This window comes from Mesoplodon bidens, assembly GCF_964165515.1.
Source record: "Mesoplodon bidens genome assembly, chromosome: 1".
Taxonomy (NCBI): Eukaryota; Metazoa; Chordata; class Mammalia; order Artiodactyla; family Ziphiidae; genus Mesoplodon; species Mesoplodon bidens.
The window spans coordinates 224,427,543-224,446,894 of record NC_138176.1 but is presented as its reverse complement, the minus strand read 5'-3'; the positions used below and the strand labels follow the sequence as shown (position 1 = coordinate 224,446,894).

At 36.0% G+C, this 19,352-nt stretch overlaps 1 protein-coding gene across 1 annotated transcript in view; it reads left to right on the top strand.

Moving 5' to 3' along the window:
• The window catches only part of IQCM (IQ motif containing M), a gene marked incomplete at both ends in the record, with an annotated part of 364,405 nt that overhangs the window by 268,716 nt on the left and 76,337 nt on the right, over positions 1-19,352 (top strand). Inside the window, one exon of the mRNA XM_081217168.1 lies at positions 14,435-14,596. Coding sequence (XP_081073294.1) covers positions 14,435-14,596 — 162 coding nt within the window. The remainder of the gene's footprint in view (positions 1-14,434; positions 14,597-19,352) is intronic.

The window sequence follows — 19,352 nt, the reverse complement described above, 5'->3', positions numbered from 1 at the left end:
TTTTTATCTTGAGTTTTATAAGTGTGTAATTGTTTCACCTGAAAATGATACGAAGTTTTTTCTAATTACACATTTATTATTTACGATATGATTAAAGATATCTTTTTCTTGACTTTTGCATTAGCTAGAACTTTTAAAACATTAGATAATATTGATAATGATGAACATTGGTATTTTCTCACTAATTTTAATGTTATTGTGTACCATTGACTTGTTTTAAGTTGTATCCTCTTCCTAGTTTACTAAATGTCTTTATGAAGAATTTTAATTTCATTTTTATTAAATAGTTTTTGACATCTATGGAGACAGTTTACATTTTATTTGACCTATTGCATTCCCACCTTAAATCTTTGCTCCTCATTATGTGTAGTTAAGTATGCTCTTGGGTATTTAGATGTAAAGTTCTTTTAGTCTTTGTTGTTTAATAACAAAGATGCTTTTTTTAAAATGCAAATTTATCATTGAACTTTTCTTTAGCAGTTTATTATAGGTTTTAACATATTTTTATTAACATCGCTTTTAAAATAAAAGAAAATGTCGCTCATAAGGAATCCTTATAATTTTATCAGAATTATTAACCAAAATTGTTTGTGTTTTATGTAGCTATGTGACTTATGTTAATATGACTTAATATGTTCTGTGTTTTTGTCTAAATTCCATGAAGACAGAAAAAGGGAGAGGTCTTTTAGCTTTCTTCATCCAACACTTGCAAATGTATTTAATTTGCTTATAAGTCTAAAAGGCAAAAAAAATCAATATGGAAATAAAAATAAATGTTAGCATATTTATGAACTCTGTATACTTATTCCACTGAAGAAGTGAACCTTTTGAAATAACTGTACTTTGATTATTGAACAATCAAGTGGCTGCAATCACCTAGTTTCCTATTTTATATTAGAAATTTGATTAGATTTATAAAGGTTTGTATGTATTAATGACACAGTGTTCCCACATTTAACCTTTTGAATTATATAGTAAAGAACGTTCTGGTGAAATTTACAATATGTACATTTTTTTCATGAAATGAGGGGATTTAAAAGTAGTAATATTTGCTATATTTAAATATTCTCTTTTTTATTTTTATTTTTTATTTTACTGGAGTATAGTTGATTTACATTGTGTTAATTTCAGGTGTACAGCAAAGTGATTTAGTTATATATATACATATATTCATTCTTTTTTAGATGCTTTTCTCATATATGTTATCACAGAATATTGAGTAGAGTTCCCTGTGCCATACAGTAGGTCCTTGTTGGTTATCTATCTTATATATAGTAGTGTGTGTGTGTGTTCATCCCAAGCTTCTGATTTATCCCTCCCCTGCCCCCACATTTCCCTTTTGGCAACCATGTTTGTTTTCAATATCTGTAAGTCTGTTTCGTAAATAAGTTCATTTGTTTATTTTCTTAAAATCGGATTCCACATATGAGTGATATATGATATTTGTCTTTCTCCATCTGACTTCACTTAGTATAATACTGCTATACTTTAACAAATTTTTAATTAATTCATGTCCTTATTTTACATTCTTTACTCTGATTCAAGTGTTAATGAACGTTTTTGTTCTTCTTTAAATTAAACAATGTTGGTGTTTAATTGTAATATAAAAGATCAGTGTTCCCTGCATTTATTCTTACCGGTTGTATTATCCAGTGGCATATTGTTTAACTGCCTTCTTAACCATTTTGCTCTTTGGTTTTCTTTTTCTTAATTTATTTATTTTATTTATTTATTTTTGGCTGCATTGGGTCTTCATTGCTGCACATGGGCTTTCTCTAGTTGTGGCGAGCAGGGGCTACTCTTTGTTGCAGTGCATGGGCTTTTCATTGCGGTGGCTTCTCTTGTTTCAGAGCACAGGCTCTAGGCATGTAGAGCACGGGCTCTAGGTAGTAGTTGTGGTGCATGGGCTTAGTTGCTCTGCGGCATGTGGGATCTTCCCAGACCAGGGCTTGAACCCGTGTCCCCTGCATTGACAGGCAGATTCTTAACCACTGTGCCACCACGGAAGCCCTGCCCTTTGGTTTTGATTTTTAATGTTTTGCTCTTTCATCAATGATCTTTAAGATCTCATATTTCAGCTTAAGATAAATTAAATGTAAGAAAGTTTCATTAATTTATGAATGGGGATGCTTTAGATTCACTTTCCCTTGTTCATAACCTATGTAATTTTTTATACTGATAAATTGGCATTCTTCTTTTAAATTTACTGATGAATAGAGAAAGCTTAGATAAAAATGGCATGACCAAAAAGTATGACATTCATCTAATTCAAATCAAAGAAAATGAATGCAACATAAAAACATAAAGTGCTTTAACAGTGACAATATATTAAAAGTACAACATTTAGAAATTGGTCATTTACACTGGGTTATAGATTATTTGACCACCAGTTTAAACTCACGTTTGATAACCCCATGCTGAAAACCTCATATGACTGGTCAGTGGCCCATGAGAGCTAAGTTAGCATTTTAATAAATGCATAATATTCACAATGGAAGGAAATCTTGATTATCTGTCACCATTGTTTTTAGCCTGTGAATTCTTTGTTCATGTGAAGATTATGAAGTGTATTTTTACCTTGGTGATAAATTTAGTTACATAATAATGCAGGTACGGGGCAAAGGGAAAGGATTAGGCTATTTTTACCCATACTTGTAAATACTTCTTAATAATTGACTTCAAAAATGAGGTCTTCTATTCTGGTTTAATAACCCAGGGTACCAGTAAAGCTTTATTAGCCATGTAACTCTCTTGATACACTTAGGACTGGTCATGAACTTAACAATTTATATATGAGCTCTTTTTAGGTAGTAAGTCGGTGCTGGGGATTTGTGTTGAGGACAGGCCCATTAGGAAGAAATTCACACTTCCAAAAATCCTAGAAGCTCAAGTTCTCATCATTCACTGTAAAGTACATTGACTTGTGTACTGTGTACATGACTGAGATTGTGTTGCTCATGCATTTTTAGTGTTAAAATATCCTTTAATAATAATTTTAGAAAGGAACAACTGCGATAATAGATGTTTTTCCTTTTTATCACCCCTACCTATAATGTAAAGCTGACAACTTTATGTCTATTTCCTAATTCTAAGAATGATCTGCCACCAAGTGTCCTATTAGTACTAATGTGCTATTATACTTTCTTGGGGGTTGTGGGAGAAAAAAATCACACACACGGGATTAGAGTTGGCAAATACTGGGTAATAATTATTCCTTATACTTTTTTGTATTTCCAAAATTTCCTATCATGAACATATAATGCTTTTATTTATTTTTTTAATATTTAAAAAAATTATTGGAGTATAGTTGATTAACAATGTTGTGTTTCAGGTGTACAGTAAAGTGAATCAGTTATATATATATATATATATATATATATATATATATATATATATATACTCTTTTTTAGCTTCTTTACACATATAGTTCATTACACAGTAAGAAATAATATTTTTTCACAGTAAAAGTATGTCCCAAACATTTCATAGAATATGCTTATACTAAAAAATTGTTATTTTTTTCAACATCTTTATTAGAGTATAATTGCTTTACAATGGTGTGTTAGTTTCTGCTTTATAACAAAGTGAATCTGTTATACATACATATATATATATATATATATATATATCCCCATATCTCTTCCCTCTTGCATCTCCCTCCCTCCCGCCCTCCCTATCCCACCCTTCTAGGTGGTCACAAAGCACAGAGCTGATCTCCCTGTGCTTTGCGGCTGCTACCAACTAGCTATCTATTTTACGTTTAGTAGTGTATATATGTCCATGCCACTCTCTCGCTTTGTCACAGCTTACCCTTCCCCCTCCCTGTATCCTAAAGTCCATTCTCTAGTAGGTCGGTGTCTTTATTCCTGTCTTGCCCCTAGGTTCTTCATGATCTTTATTTTTTTTTTAGATTCCATATATATGTGTTAGCATATGGTATTTGTTTTCTCTTTCAGACTTACTTCACTCTGTAGGACAGATTCTAGGTCCATCCACCTCATTACAAATAACTGAATTTCGTTTCTTTTTATGGCTGAGTAATATTCCATTGTATATATGTGCCACATCTTCTTTATCCATTCATCTGTTGATGGACACTTAGGTCAATTTTGTTTATCTTCTCAAAGAACCAGCTTTTAGTTTTATTGATCTTTTCTATTGTTTCCTTCATTTCTTTTTCATTTATTTCTGATCTGATCTTTATGATTTCTTGCCTTCTGCTAACTTTGGGGTTTCTTTGTTTTTCTTTCTCTAATTGCTTTTGGTTTAAGGTTGGTTGTTTATTTGAGATCTTTCTTGTTTCTTAAGGTAGGATTGTATTGCTATAAACATCCCTCTTAGAACTGCTTTTGCTGCATCCCATAGGTTTTGGGTCATCGTGTTTTCATTGTCATTGTTTCTAGGTAATTTTTGATTTCCTCTTTGATTTCTTCAGTGATCTCTTGGTTATTAAGTAGTGTATTGTTTAGCCTCCATGTGTTTTTATTTTTTACATATTATTTCCTGTAATTGATATCTAGTCTTATAGCGTTGTGGTCAGAAAAGATACTTGATATGATTTCAATTTTCTTAAATTTACCAAGGCTTGATTTGTGACCCAAGATATGATCCATCCTAGAGAATGTTCCATGAGCACTTGAAAAGAAAGTGTACTCCATTGTTTTTGGATGGAATGTCCTATAAATATCAATTAAGTCCATCTTGTTTCATGTATCATTTAAAGCTTGTGTTTCCTTATTATTGTCATTTTGGATGATCTGTCCATTGGTGAAAGTGGGGTGTTAAATTCTCCTAGTATGATTGTGTTAATGTCGATTTCCCATTTTATGTCTGTTAGTATTTGCCTTTTGTATTGAGGTGCTCCTATGTTGGGTGTATAAATATTTACAATTGTTATATCTTCTTCTTGGATGATCCCTTGATCATTATGTAGTGTGCTTCTTTGTCTCTTGTAATAAATAGTCTTTGTTTTAAAGTCTATTTTGTCTGATATGAGAATTGCTACTCCAGCTTTCTTTTGATTTCCATTTGCATGGAATATCTTTTTTCATCCCCTCACTTTCAGTCTTTATGTGTCCCTAGGTCTGAAGTCGGTCTCTTGTAGACAGCATATATATGGGTCTTGTTTTTGTATTCATTCAGCCAGTCTATGTCTTTTGGTTGGAGCATTTAATTCATTTACATTTAAGGTAATTATTGATATGTATGTTCCTGTAACCATTTTCATACTGTTTTGGGCTTGTTATTGTAGGTCTTTTCCTTCTCTTGTGTTTCCTGCCTATAGAAGTTCCTTTAGCATTTGTTGTAAAGCTGGTTTGGTGGTACTGAATTCTCTTAGCTTTTGCTTGTCTGTAAAGGTATTAATTTCTCCGTCAGATATGAATGAGATCCGTGCTGGGTAGAGTAATGTTGGTTGTAGGTTTTTCTCCTTCATCAGTTTAAATATGTCCTGCCAGTCCCTTCTGGCTTGCAGAGTTTCTGCTGAAAGATCAGCTGTTAACCTTATGAGGAACCCCTTGTGTGTTATATGTTGTTTATCCCTTGCTGCTTTTAATATGTTTTCTTTGTATTTAATTTTTGATAGTTTCATTATGTATCTTGGCATGTTTCTCCTTGGATTTATCCTGTTTGGGACTCTCTGTGCTTCCTGGACTTGATTAACTATTTCCTTTCCCATATTAGGGAAGTTTTCAACTAGAATCTCTTCAAATATTTTCTCAGTTCCTTTCTTTTTCTCTTCTTCTTCTGGGACTCCTATCATTCGTATGTTGGTGCATTTAATGTTGTTCCAGAGGTCTCTGAGACTGTCCTCAATTCTTTTTATTCCTTTTTCTTTACTCTGCTCTGCAATAGTTATTTCCACTATTTTATCTTCCAGGTCACTTATCCGTTATTCTGCCTCAGTTATTCTGCTATTGATTCCTTCTAGAGAATTTTTAATTTCATTTATTGTGTTGTTCATCACTGTTTGTTTGCTCTTTAGTTCTTCTGCATCCTTGTTAAATGTTTCTTGTATTTTCTCCATTCTATCTCCAAGATTTTGGATCATCTTTACTATCATTATTCTGAATTCTTTTTCAGGTAGACTGCCTATTTCCTCTTCATTTGTTAGGTTTGGTGGGTTTTTACCTTGCTCATTAATCTGCTGTGTGTTTCTCTGTCTTCTCATTTTGCTTAACTTACTGTGTTTGGGGTCTCCTTTTCGCAGGCTGCAGGTTTGTAGTTCCCGTTGTTTTTGGTGTCTGTCCGCAGTGGCTAAGGTTGGTTCAGTGGGTTGTGTAGGCTTCCTGGTGGAGGGGAGTAGTGCCTGTGTTCTGGTGGATGAGGCTGGATCTTGTCTTTCTGGTGGGCAGGTCCACATCTGGTCGTGTGTTTTGAGGTGTCTGTGGCCTTATTATGATTTTAGGCAGCCTCTCTGCTAATGGATGGGGTTGTGTTCCTGTCGTGCTAGTTGTTTGGCATACGGTGTCCAGCACTGTAGCTTTCTGGTCATTGAGTGGAGCTGGGTCTTGGCATTGAGATGGAGATCTCTGGGAGATTTTCGCTGTTTGATATTATGTGGAGCTGGGAGGTCTCTTGTGGACCAGTGTCCTGAACGTCGCTCTCCCACCTCAGAGGCACAGCCCTGACGCCTGGCTGGAGCACCAAGAGACTGTCATCACATGGCTTAGAATAAAAGGGAGAAAAAGAAAGAAAGAAGTTGATAAAATAAAATAAAGTAAAATAAAATAAAGTTATTAAAATAAAAAATTATTAAAAATTTTTAAGTAATAATAAAAAAAAGAAAGAAGAGAGCAACCAAACCAAAAAAGAAATCCACCAATGATAACAAGTGCTATAAACTATACTAAAAGCAAACAAACAAACAAACAAAAACAGAGAGACAGAACCCTAGGACAAATGATAAAAGCAAAGTTATACAAAGTCACACACAGAAGCATACACATACACACTCACAAAAAGGGAAAAAGGGAAAAATATATATACATTGTTGCTCCCAACGTCCATCTCCTCAATTTGGGATGATTTGTTGTCTATTCAGGTATTCCACCGATTCAGGGTACATCAAGTTGATTGTGGAGATTTAATCCGCTGCTCCTGAGGCTGCTGGGAGAGATTCCCCTTTCTCTTCTTTGTTTGCACAGCTCCCGGGGCTCAGGTTTGGATTTGGCCCCGCCTCTGCATGTAGGTCGCTGGAGGGCGTCTGTTCTTCGCTCAGACAGGACGGGGTTAAAGGAGCAGCTGATTCGGAGGGTCTGGCTCACTCAGGCCGGGGGGGAGGCAGGGGTCTGGGTGCGGGGCGAGCCTGTGGCGGCAGAGGCCGACAGGATGTTGCACCAGCCTGAGGCACGCCGTGCGTTCTCCCAGGGAATTTGACCCTGGATCACAGGACCCTGGCAGTGGTGGGATGCACAGGCTCCCGGGAGGGGAGGTGTGGATTGTGACCTGTGCTCGCACACAGGCTTCTTGGTGGTGGCAGCAGCAGCCTTAGCGTCCCACACCCGTCTCTGGGGTCCCCGCTGATAGCCGTGGCTCACACCCGTCTCTGGAGCTCCTTTAAGCGGCGCTCTTAATCCCCTCTCCTCGCGCACCAGGAGACAAAGAGGCAAGAAAAAGTCTCTTGCCTCTTCGGCAGGTCCAGATGTTTTCCCGGACTCCCTCCCAGCCAGCCGTGGTGCACTAGCCCCTTCAGGCTATGTTCATGCCGCCAATCCCAGTCCTCTCCCTGTGCTCCGACCGAAGCCCAAGCCTCAGCTCCCAGCCCCTACCCGCCCCAGCGGGTAAGCAGACAAGCCTCTTGGGCTGGTGAGTGCCAGTCGGCACCGATCCTCTGTGTGGGAATCTCTCCGCTTTGCCCTCCACACCCCTGTGGCTGCGCTCTCCTCTGCGGCCCCGAAGCTTCCCCCCTCCACCACCCGCAGTCTCCAACCGCAAAGCGGCTTCTAGTATGTGGAAACCTTTCCTCCCTCACAGCTCCCTCCCTATTGCAGGTACCTTCCCTATTCTTTTGTCTCTGTTTTTTCTTTTTTCATTTACCCTACCCAGGTACGTGGGGAGTCATTTGCCTTTTGGGAGGTCTGAGGTCTTCTGCCAGCATTCAATAGGTGTTCTGTAGGAGTTGTTCCACATGTAGATGTATTTCTGATGTATTTGTGGGGAGGAAGGTGATCTCCACGTCTTACTCTTCCACCATCTTGAAGATCCTCCTCCTGTAATGCTTTTAAAACCATAAAATAATGTTAAAATAACAATGGAACCAAAATATTTACCAAACAAAAGTATGTCTTTAGTATGATTCCATTTACAATGTTTTTTAAAATCCCTGTGATTCTTTAAGTACAAGTCTGGGGACCACTGCCTTAAATATTCAAATTCAGGGTCTACAGTAAGGAAGCAGTGAGACCTTGATAATACAATCGGCCTGTTCAGGAGAGGGAGGGACAGGCATATTTGGGTCCTCTGAACACTCACCACCTGTTCTGAGTATTAAGCATAATGAGCCTTGCTTACCTGCGAGGCAGGAGGTAACTATAGGTGTCTAAGGAGGTCCCACTGTGGGGTTTTATTCTGGCTTCCATACTCAGCAAACTAAGAGGGTTATAATCAATTGATGAACTGTGGTTTTGACCTTAGGGGTTGTCAATAGTCTGTATAAAATAAATTCTTGTGGAGAAGACTAACATCAGAAAACCATCTGTACCTTTTTTTTTTTTTTTTTTTTTTTTTTGCGGTACGTGGGCCTCTCACTGCTGTGGCCTCTCCCATTGCGGAGCACAGGCTCCGGATGCGCAGGCCCAGCGGCCATAGCTCACGGGCCCAGCCGCTCCGCGGCCTGTGGGATCTTCCCGGACCGGGGCACGAACCCGTGTTCCTTGCATCGGCAGGTGGACTCTCAACCACTGCGCCACCTGGGAAGCCCAGAAAACCATCTGGAAAGAGCTATGAGCTCTTGTGAGAGAAACCATAGTGCTGACTATGCAGGGACAACTAAAGGATTTAGAAAGATTGGAAGAAGACTTCAAAGGGAGAGGCCACCAGACAACTAGCAACCGCTGAAGGTGCTAACAGTCCCATGATACCAGGAACAGTGTATTTAAAATGATATGGCATCCTCGTTGAAAGGACCGACTTTGAAGTTAGAATTAAGATTAGGTCCTGGCCTCACCACTTACTGTGAGGCCATGAAAATGCTCTTTAACCTCTATATGCCTCAGTGTCTTGAGCTATGTTATGAGTATGCTAGTATTGAACTCATAGAATTGTCAGCAAGTCACACATACGTGATTTTAGGATTAATTTAGCTAATGTACATAACCTGCTTAGCACACTGCCTGCTATATACTAAGCTCCCAATGAACACTATGAGTTATTGTTTCTTGTATTTATTTGTTAATCAAAAAGCCTTTTATTGACCCTTTCCCAGTATCAGGCACAGGGCTAGGTGCTAGGAGATTCAGTGGTTAGCAAACAATCATGGACCTTGTCTGCCTGTAACTGATAGTCTTGTGAAGGAGGCAGATCTCAAGTAATAATAGGAATAATATAATTACAAACTTCAGTAAGTGTAATGGAGGAAAAGTACAGAGAACAATAACTCTGAGATGATATAATGTGAAAGCTTGATCTAGTTGGTGAGAGTCAGAGGACACTTTGAGAAGAGACATGAAGGTGTTGTAGACGTTGATGAGGCAACGGAGGAAAGGGTTTGGGAGGAGAACATACCTGCTACACAGAACATCTTATGCAAAGCTTCTGAAGTAGGAGGATGCAAGGTGTGATTCTGAAACTGAAAGAAAGCCAAGGTTGCTAGAGTAGAGATGGAGGAGGAGGCAGAGGCCAGAATGTTCAAAGTCTTTCAGAACATAGTAAGGACTTGGTATTATTTCAAGAGCATCAGGAAGCCATTGAATAGGAAAATATATGAAATAGGGGACCATTGAATAGGAAAATGTATGAACTAGGGAACTGTTGAATAGGAAAATGTATGAACTAGGGAACTGCTGAATAGGAAAAGGTATTAAAAATACTTTAAAAAATATTATTCTGGCTGCTGTTTAGAGGCAAGATCAAAAGGGCCAAGAAGACTGTTTAGGAGGCAAAAGTGTTTGTATAAAAATAGCTGATAGTTTTTCTAGGAGGGTGGCAGTGGGTAGTGCGGTATCAAGGAGATCTCCTAGTTTTCTAGGTTGTGCCATTAAATAGGGGCTATTTACTGAGACGGGAGTCCTAGAACAGGACAGACATTAGTGCCTATTTGTTAGCCAAGTGGAGTTGTCAATTAGGCAACTGGATATCATGATTTTGCCATATTTTGTTAACACTAAGGTGTATATTTTCATATTTTAATGTCTCTAAAATTGAGCTATATCTTATAATCAATGGTATGCCCTAGTTAAATTTCCAGTCTTTTATATTTCTTCGTGGTGTGTAAACTAATGGGGTCATCAACATCTATAATGTCTTAGATTCAACAAAATATGCTAATAATAGCAACAAGGAAGACCACCATAGCATCAATTAGTAGCTCACAAGCACTAATTAACACAAAACTTCTGATCAGTGTACAACAGGAACCACTTACCCTTAGAATATCCAAAATAGTGTAGGAGTGACCAGAAAGAGCAATGACTTCAGGATGACTGTCCACTGTTCCACCCACCCATCCAGATGACAAGTAAGATGGGGGACAAGACAGGAAACTGCCCTCATTATCTAAATAGGATAGAGGCTGTACCAGCATCTGTTAAATGCAGAGCATGATAATAATAGTAATAACACTTAAATAATGCTGGCCATAGACTAGGTGTTCTTCTAAAGACTTTATATCAGCTCATGACAACACTATTATCAACAGTATCAACAGTTTTACTATGATACTGAGCTGGAAAGAAGTTAGCTAACTTGCTTCAGGTCACACAGCTCATAAATGGCAGATCCAGATTCACACCCAAGCAGTGGTCAGCTCTAAAGCCTCTGCTCTCAACCACTGCTGCTACCTCTAATGAAGATAATTAATTACTTGGTGACCTGGGAGCAATAGAGATTTATGGAAATATTGTGTGGGCTTTTGCCAGACCTAGACACATACATCTAAGATCTTCAGAGTTTTACTATGTACATGGCTTGGGGAAGAAGACGTAGGAAGAGCTCTTATTCTTTTGAGTTCTGAGAACTGTATTATTAAATCTAAATGTAATGTGGCAATATTGACTTAGCGACTTAGCAGTATATTAAAAGGAAGGTGCTCTATAAATAACACGTTATCAATATCAGCAACAAAAATTAAATTCCTGTTTTTATCTTGGGATGACATATGTAATAAAACAAAAAGAAGAGGACATGTTTTACAAGCCATATGTCTTCTAAAATGAAAAATGCTTACTTGTAATCAACTTTGATATTATGAAAGGAGGTACAATTATTCCAAAATCATTATGCCTTGTTTATATAAGCTCTAAGTCTCCATTTGTATTACCTGATGGCAAATGGTGGCATTACCAAGACTCTGAGCTGAAAACCTTGAATGTGTGTCTGATACTATAGCTATCACGATATCACATTGTCATGGCAAGTTCAACATTCCACAGACTTCATGTGTTTCTGCTTAAGTCTTCAATCAGGATAAGCCAGGAAGAGAAAGTGGCAGGTCTACATTCACCACTGCTTAGATTTTAGTGTAGGCATTTCATTTTTCCCCAAATGAAAACATTTGCCTTTATGGAAAATAAAATGTTTTATTTAAACTAATAAGCATAGCCCTATTAAATAACATTACTAAACATCTTGTTTAAGCTAAAAGAATTAGAAAGATATAAATCTTGAAGAAGAGAGAAATCTAAGTGTAATTTGGTCCTTCACACTAAAAAGGCTGCTATTATTGCTAGATTTTTCTACTTTATTTTATTTTCCTTTATGGTTTTGAAGAGAGAAACTCTGATCTATTTTATTTCCTCGCTTTGTGTGTGAAGGAAAACTTCAGGATTGTATTTAATTTCACTCTATGATTTCTCATAATGTAATTAATGCTGCATCCTCCTTCACAATTCATCCTCCTTCACAAAATGCTGCCGCCTTCACAACTTGAAGAGACCTCTACTGCCTGAGGATCTCCCCTGCTCAACTTCTTGAAGAAGTATGATCAGAGTGAAAAAGTAAAGCAGGGTTGACTCTTTAGCACTGCTTTGTAATAGTTCTGGCTTCCTTTCTTCTGTTGACAGATGAGAAAGGATTTAGAATTATTCAAGTGAGATATATCTAATAACTGTTTGCATATCTGAGCATATATGAAGATGTCTGCTGTTTTTAGTTAGAGGGGAATAATTTTGAACTTTTCCTTTTAAAAAGAGGCAGAAAACTCCCTAAGATGTTTATAATTGAAAGATGCAATAACTTTATTTCCTGGCTCTCTCATGGTTTTTATTAGTGTTGGAATAATACTAGATGAAAATTAAAACTAACACACTCATGTAGTACTCATGTCTACTCATGTAGACATGGTGCTATAAATTTTTATATATCCCTTATATCACTTAATCCTAACAATAACCCTATGATGTCAGTATTATCACCAGGAGATAAATGTGATTCATCTAATATTTCATAGCCTGTTAATGGTGGTTCAAGAATTAAAACCCAGGTCTGTTTGTATCAATCAGGATCCAGTTAGAAACTAAAACTACATGGTGATTTGAGCAGGAAAAGATTAATATAAAGAATTATTAACTATGCTCGTGATTAAATAAGATCGGCTACTAAGGGTAAAAAAAACCCTAAAGAATTGAGAAGAGCAGATATAGGGAGTGGCACTAACCCTCGGTCTGAGGCAGAGCACTTAAGGAAAGAACAAATTTTAAAGAGTGCCCCTTACCCTCTCCCTTTACCCTGGGATCCAGCTCTTCTTGGAGAGGACACAGCTGTGACCCAGTGAGTGGCAGAGACGTTTGCTGAGGTAGAATGCTAGTGGAACTCCCAGGGAAGCCACTCTCTGGGGTTCTGGGGAAACTTCCCATAAGGAGGTGTCTCAGTGTGGAACTCATGCAAGGGAAGTTGGTGCCTCACGGAACGTGCTAGCAAGCTTCCAGAGTGTGAGTCAGGGGAGCCCTGTGGGGTGCCAAGTAACATGGCCGAGAAGGTGCCCTGCACTGCTGGTCCCTTTGCATGGTAGGAGCTATCAGAGAAAATCCCCTGGAACCAGGAAGAGCCTCTTTTTCCTCTAGTTTCCTACCTTACCCTCTATGAAGGATGCTTAAAAATTTCCCATATGGCAAGGGAGAAATATTCTAGTCTCACAAGTAGGACAATGAAGGGTGGATTTAGGGTGAGGCAATAGATGGTTACTACCCACCAACAAATCTGCTTTCTTAATCATTTAATCATTATGTTGTACTGCCTTATACTTACCACAAAATATGATATTTGAAAAAATAAAGGGGAAAAAAAGGAAGGAAGGTAGAGGTAGGAAGAAAAAGATAAACAATGTAACAGGATTATAAGTGAAGATTTACATCAGTATCTCTCTTTTCTTTGAAATGTTTCTAGGTAGAGTCACTTTGAATTAATTGCTCAGGAGACTGCCTTATTAAATTTTAAGACATTGGCTTATCAACCAAAAACTGAAGACACAAACTGCAGGCCCAAGGGCCATAACCAAAGATTTTTCACTCTACAATTCAAATTATTTTTTAATCCCAGCTTTCTCATCTACTAGTTAATGCAGGTCATGTTCACTTGACAAACATTTGTTTGCAAATAAGAGCTTCTCCTCAGATAATCCAAATCCTAATTGCATCATTTACAGACTATAAGATTTAGGCAAGTTATTTAATTTCTTTGGGCCTCCAATTCCTCATGTAAAATGATGATAACAGTATCTACCTTACAGATGTGTTATGAAAATTAAGTGTGTTAATATTCAAAAGCACTTGGGACCATTTCTTGCATATAATAAGCACTATATAAATATTTGTATAGATGTTATTATATTTTCTTAAAGACCATAGCCTAAGAATATGTATTCTTTCAGTAGTTCCAGTTTATGGAACTCTTCATTTAATCAACATTTTTGTCAGATTATTCTGATTTCATTGTTTAATGGCAAGTTAAAAAATATGATTACATTATAGTATGTATAATGTGAATGCTGTTAGTTGGTTATCTTACTTTGTCCTACAGCTATTAACAACAGTGCTTTAAACTGATAGTGTTTGAAGATTCTAATAGCAAGCCCTTACTCCTTAATTTTTGCTATGAATTATCTGAACGGTAAGATTTTTGGTGAAGTACTTTTGGCTAAAGAAAACTATGTTGTCAGCATAACCATTAGCATTCAAATTATTCAATAGTTTTAAATTTACATCCCTTAAAAGAAGCATATTAGAAATTTTGTAAAAATGTCTAAAATTAAAAACAAATTAATGTTCTTCTTTTTTTACAGAAGACCATGCAAAATACTCTGATATCATCAAGAAGTCCAATGCAATTGAAATGTTATTTACACTATACCCTCCTCAAGGTGCCCATGTGTGTACTAATATGAGGCTTAGATCAACTTGGCTAAGACCCATAGTAAATGGGGAAGAAGGATATAAGTATATAGGTAAGATGCTGAACCTTATAATTTCCTTTTATAATAAGGCAGAAATGACCTTGTACTTTATAAAACCCTTATCCATCACTTAGATGATATGGGATGATAGGCCTTATAGAACATTCCCTTTCATTCTTGAGTATTATGCTTGCAATTTTAAAAGTGGCTGATTTATACTTTGGTGACTCCATTAAAATAGTGGAAACACTGTGTTTATCCATTTATCTGATGATGGATATTTGGCTTGTTTTTTAAAAAAAAGTGATACTACAAGGAAAGCTGCTACGAACATTCATGTACTGGACTGTGTATAGACATATGTTTGCATTTCTCTTGACTAAACTGTTTTCCAGCATGGTTAAACCATTTCATATTCCCCATCAGTAGAAATATGAGAGTTGCATTTGTTCCATAGCTATATCAATACTAAGTGTAATCAGTTTTTCTAATTTTAGCCATTCTAAGAGATAGCGTTGGTATTCCATTGTGGTTTTAATTTGCATTTCTCTAGTAGACAGTGATATACAGCATATTTTCATGTATTTGTCATTTGTGTATCTTCTTTGGTGAAATGTCTGTTCAAATTTTTGGCCATTTTTATATTTTTTGCTGTTGTTTTAAGCATTGAGAGTCCTTTAGATATTCTGAATATAAATTCTTTAACATATATATGCTTTGCAAATATTTTCTCCCAATCTGTGGCTTGTCTTTTCTTTCTCTTAATAATATCTTCTTAAGAGCAGAAGATTTTAATTTTGATGAAGTCCAGTTTACCACTGTATTCTTTTATGGCTCACGTTTTTACTGTCATATCCAAGAAATATTGGTTAGACCTCTGGTCACAAGGTTTTCTTCTAGAAATTTTATAGTTTTAAATTTTATATTTCAGTGTATAATTTGTTTTGAGCTCTATTTTGTACATGACTCAAGGTTGAAGTTTTGTCTTTTTTCTAACTTATTGATACCCAAATGTGCTAGCACTATTTGTTTAAAAGACTATCCTTCTATGCATTAACTTTGTATTTTGGAAAACCAAATAGTCCAAAGAAAATATATAGATGGCAAATAAGCACATGAAAATATGACCAATATTATTAGTTATTAGGAAAATACAAATAAAAACCATAATGTCATACCACTACTCATCTATTAGAATGACTAAAATAAAATTAAAAAATCTGACAATACCAAATCTGGCAAGAATGTAGGAAAACTGGAACATTCATATATTGCTGGTGGAAATACTAAATTGTACAACCCATTTCTAAAGATTTTGATACTTTCTTATAAATTAATATGCTCTAACCATAAAGCCTAGCCTTTCTACTCCTAGGTAATTACCTAAGAGGATTGAAAGTATTTGTTTACACAAAAACCTATATATAAATATGTGTAGCTGCTTAATCATAATTGCCAAGGGCTGGAAAAACACAAATGTTCTTCAACTGGTGAATGGATAATCAAAATTTGTTAACATTTATACAGTGAAATAGTATCCAGCAATAAAGAGGAATGAGTTACTGATACAATAATATGGATGAATTTCAAATGCATGTTAAGTGAAAGAAGCCAAACTCAAAGGCTATAATTTGATTCCATTTAAATGACACTTTGCAAAAGCAAAACTAGTAGGACAGAGTCAGCCCTGTGATTGTCAGGGGTTAATGCTGGTGGGAGGGTTTAACTACAGAGAGGTTGCATGAGGGAGTTCTTAGGGTGATGAAACTGTTCTGCATAGCTAAAACGAACTGTATGCCAAAAAGAATGAATTTTACTGAAAGTAAAAATTTTAAAATAAACACAAAATAAAAAGAGAGAAGAATTTAAGAATGGCAAACAAATCCAAAAATGATGCGCACTGCTATTAGTCATTAGGGAGATGTAAATTAAACACAGTAGGATACCACTGCACACCTACCTTAAGGGCTAAATTAAAAAGTCAGAACACACCAAGTGCAGCAACTGGAACACTAATATCCTGCCAATGCAAATGTAAAATTTTAAAAACACTATGCAAAATGGTTTGACATTTTCTTAAAAAGTTATAGATACACTTACTATATGACTCAGCCATACCACTCCTAGATATTTGTCCATAAGAAAAGAAATTATATGTACATACAGGGACTTGTACATGAATATTCATAGATTCTTTTTTTGTTAAAGACCCAAACTAGAAACAACTCAAATGCCCATCCACAGGTGAAAGGATAAACAAATTGTGATATATCCATGCAGAATACTACTCATCACTATAAAAGAACAAACTATTGACAGTATATAATACATATAACAAACAATATGGCTGAATCTCACATGAATTATGTTGAAAAAGGTTAGACAAAAAAAGAGTACAAGAGTATGATTCCATTTATATAGAAGTCTAGAAGTTGCAAACTAACTAGGCCTGTGACAGAATCAGATCCGCGGTTACCTGGGACGGAGGTGGCAAATAGAAGTGAGACATGATGGATTACAAAATTTGAGGGATGATGTCAATAGAAATGTTTATTAACTTGATTGCGGTGATAGGTGATGGTTCCATGGATATAAACATATGTCAAAATTCATCAAATTATACACTTTAAGTACATGTAGTTTTTAATTTACACTTCAATAAAGGTGTAAAAATAAAGTTGAAAACATAAATTTAAACAACCAAGATAGTTAAATTTGTATTTTGGGACTTTTTTTGAAAGATGACTTCTCTTTAAGTTTAAAACTAGCATATTAGAACTCATCTGGAGAGTCACAAATTTAATGCAGTCTCGTTTGGCTTGTGCATATAAAGATCTATTTAAGTGCTCAGTTCTGAAAGATAGCCTGGAGGAAGAAGTGGGAAAGAGAAATAAAATTATGAAAAAGGAAGTTGAAGGCTTTAGGTTCTATAAGATGAACCAAGACCCTGATTGCAATTTATTTTCTCTTTGCAATTTTTCCCCTGAAAGTTAACCTATCATTCTAAAAGATTTGTGTTCATTGTCTACAGCCCATTTGTGAACATTTGGTCCAAATAAAACAAATAGAAAGGAAATACAGAAGTGGCCTTATAAGTTGAGGACTCCATCTTCTGAGGTTTTATGCTTTCTTTCTCCTTTTTAGTAGGTGGCCAGGGCCTTGCATCTTTTTGAATTACAGTGGTTATTAAATTGATTGACAAGAGAGTTTGCAGCATTTGCCTTGAAAAAGATTAGTCTATTATAGAAGTGCTTTCTGAAACTCAGTTTTTTTTTGTTTTTTTTACATCTTTATTGGAGTATAATTGCTTAACAATGGTGTGTTAGTTTCTGCTTTATAACAAAATTAATCAGTTATACATATACATATGTTCCCATATCCCCTCCCTCTTGCGTCTCCCTCCCACTGAAACTCATTTAACTCCTTAACTATAAACATTTTAGGGAAGATAGCTCTGGGAATTTATTACATGTTCCAATATTAATACTCCACAATGTAGGCACTCCTGTTTATTGATTTCACTCTGTAGATTTAGAGATGTATCATCAGCAAGAACTGAAGCGTAGTTAACAGTTACTAAATGCTCTGTAAATGGCATGGACTACTAACAAAGTATGTAGTATTAAGACCATACATACTCTAAAAATATTTCATATATCCGTATTTTATATCCCAGAATTCCTAGCACAGTGGCTTGAATGTAACTGGAATGCTGACTATGTCATAATTTCAAATTGCTTAATAGGCACAAAGTATGTCTTCTGAATCATAATTTTGTAATCTTAGACCATCAATGAAGTTTAAAAAAAAAGTCTTTAAATTTTTTTCCAGGAGCATAGTCTTGTCAACCCTGTTTTCAGAAAGGTTATTTGGAGGGCTAGTCTTTTAACATGTCTTTGGCTATCTCTCCTTATGAGTTGTCTGTCTTTGAGCTCCCCTGATATTATGGCCTATCACAGGTACACTGAACTTGTTCCTCTCCTTCATTAAGTTTTTGTGACTTTGGCGAATTTCCAGCCTGGAAACTGTAGATTACATTAATGAGCTCTTGGAATTCTAATGGGAATACCTTGAAAGGGGTACGTTAGCCATTGTCTTTCAGGGAAATAATTTAGGGAATACAAATGAATGACTAAACTACTTTCTCAAACCAATGGTCCATTCTTAACTGAACTCATATTGTTATATTAATGTAAGCTTTCTAATTAGTTCAGATTCTGAGTAATGAGCAAAGACCTCTAGTTCTATTTCTTTTTCATCATTTTGAGCCCTTATATAGTAAATTTTACTTACCTTTATAACATATGGTTATTTAAGTTGTATAATTAATACTGGAACCTGATTTCCTGGCCTAATCACTATTATGTTACCTATTACGAGTACAAGGTATCTTTTTATGCCCTTCAGTTTATTCCGCTGCCTTCAGGCAAGACCTGATATACATCAGCCAAATGGAAATCTGTCCCACCTTTAAAGACTGTGGCAATTACTCAGTCGTCCTTGACAGCTCAGAATTTTCTACTTTGCAACATGACTTTCTTTTCTTATGTATCCTTTATTGCAGTTGTAACTGTTTTCACTCTCCACAAAATAAAGGCTATGCCTACATGATTAAGACCTTTTGTTTTTTCTAAAAATATTCCTTTTAAAATATTATTCCTCAGACGTCCTCTTTCTAATCCTTAATGTCTTTTGGCACTTCTCTCTAAACATTTCCCATATTTTCTCATTTGTTTTAAGTGATGGAACTTAGACTAATATATAGTAATCCAATAAGTCTGATTTATTATGAATATAATCCTAGCTA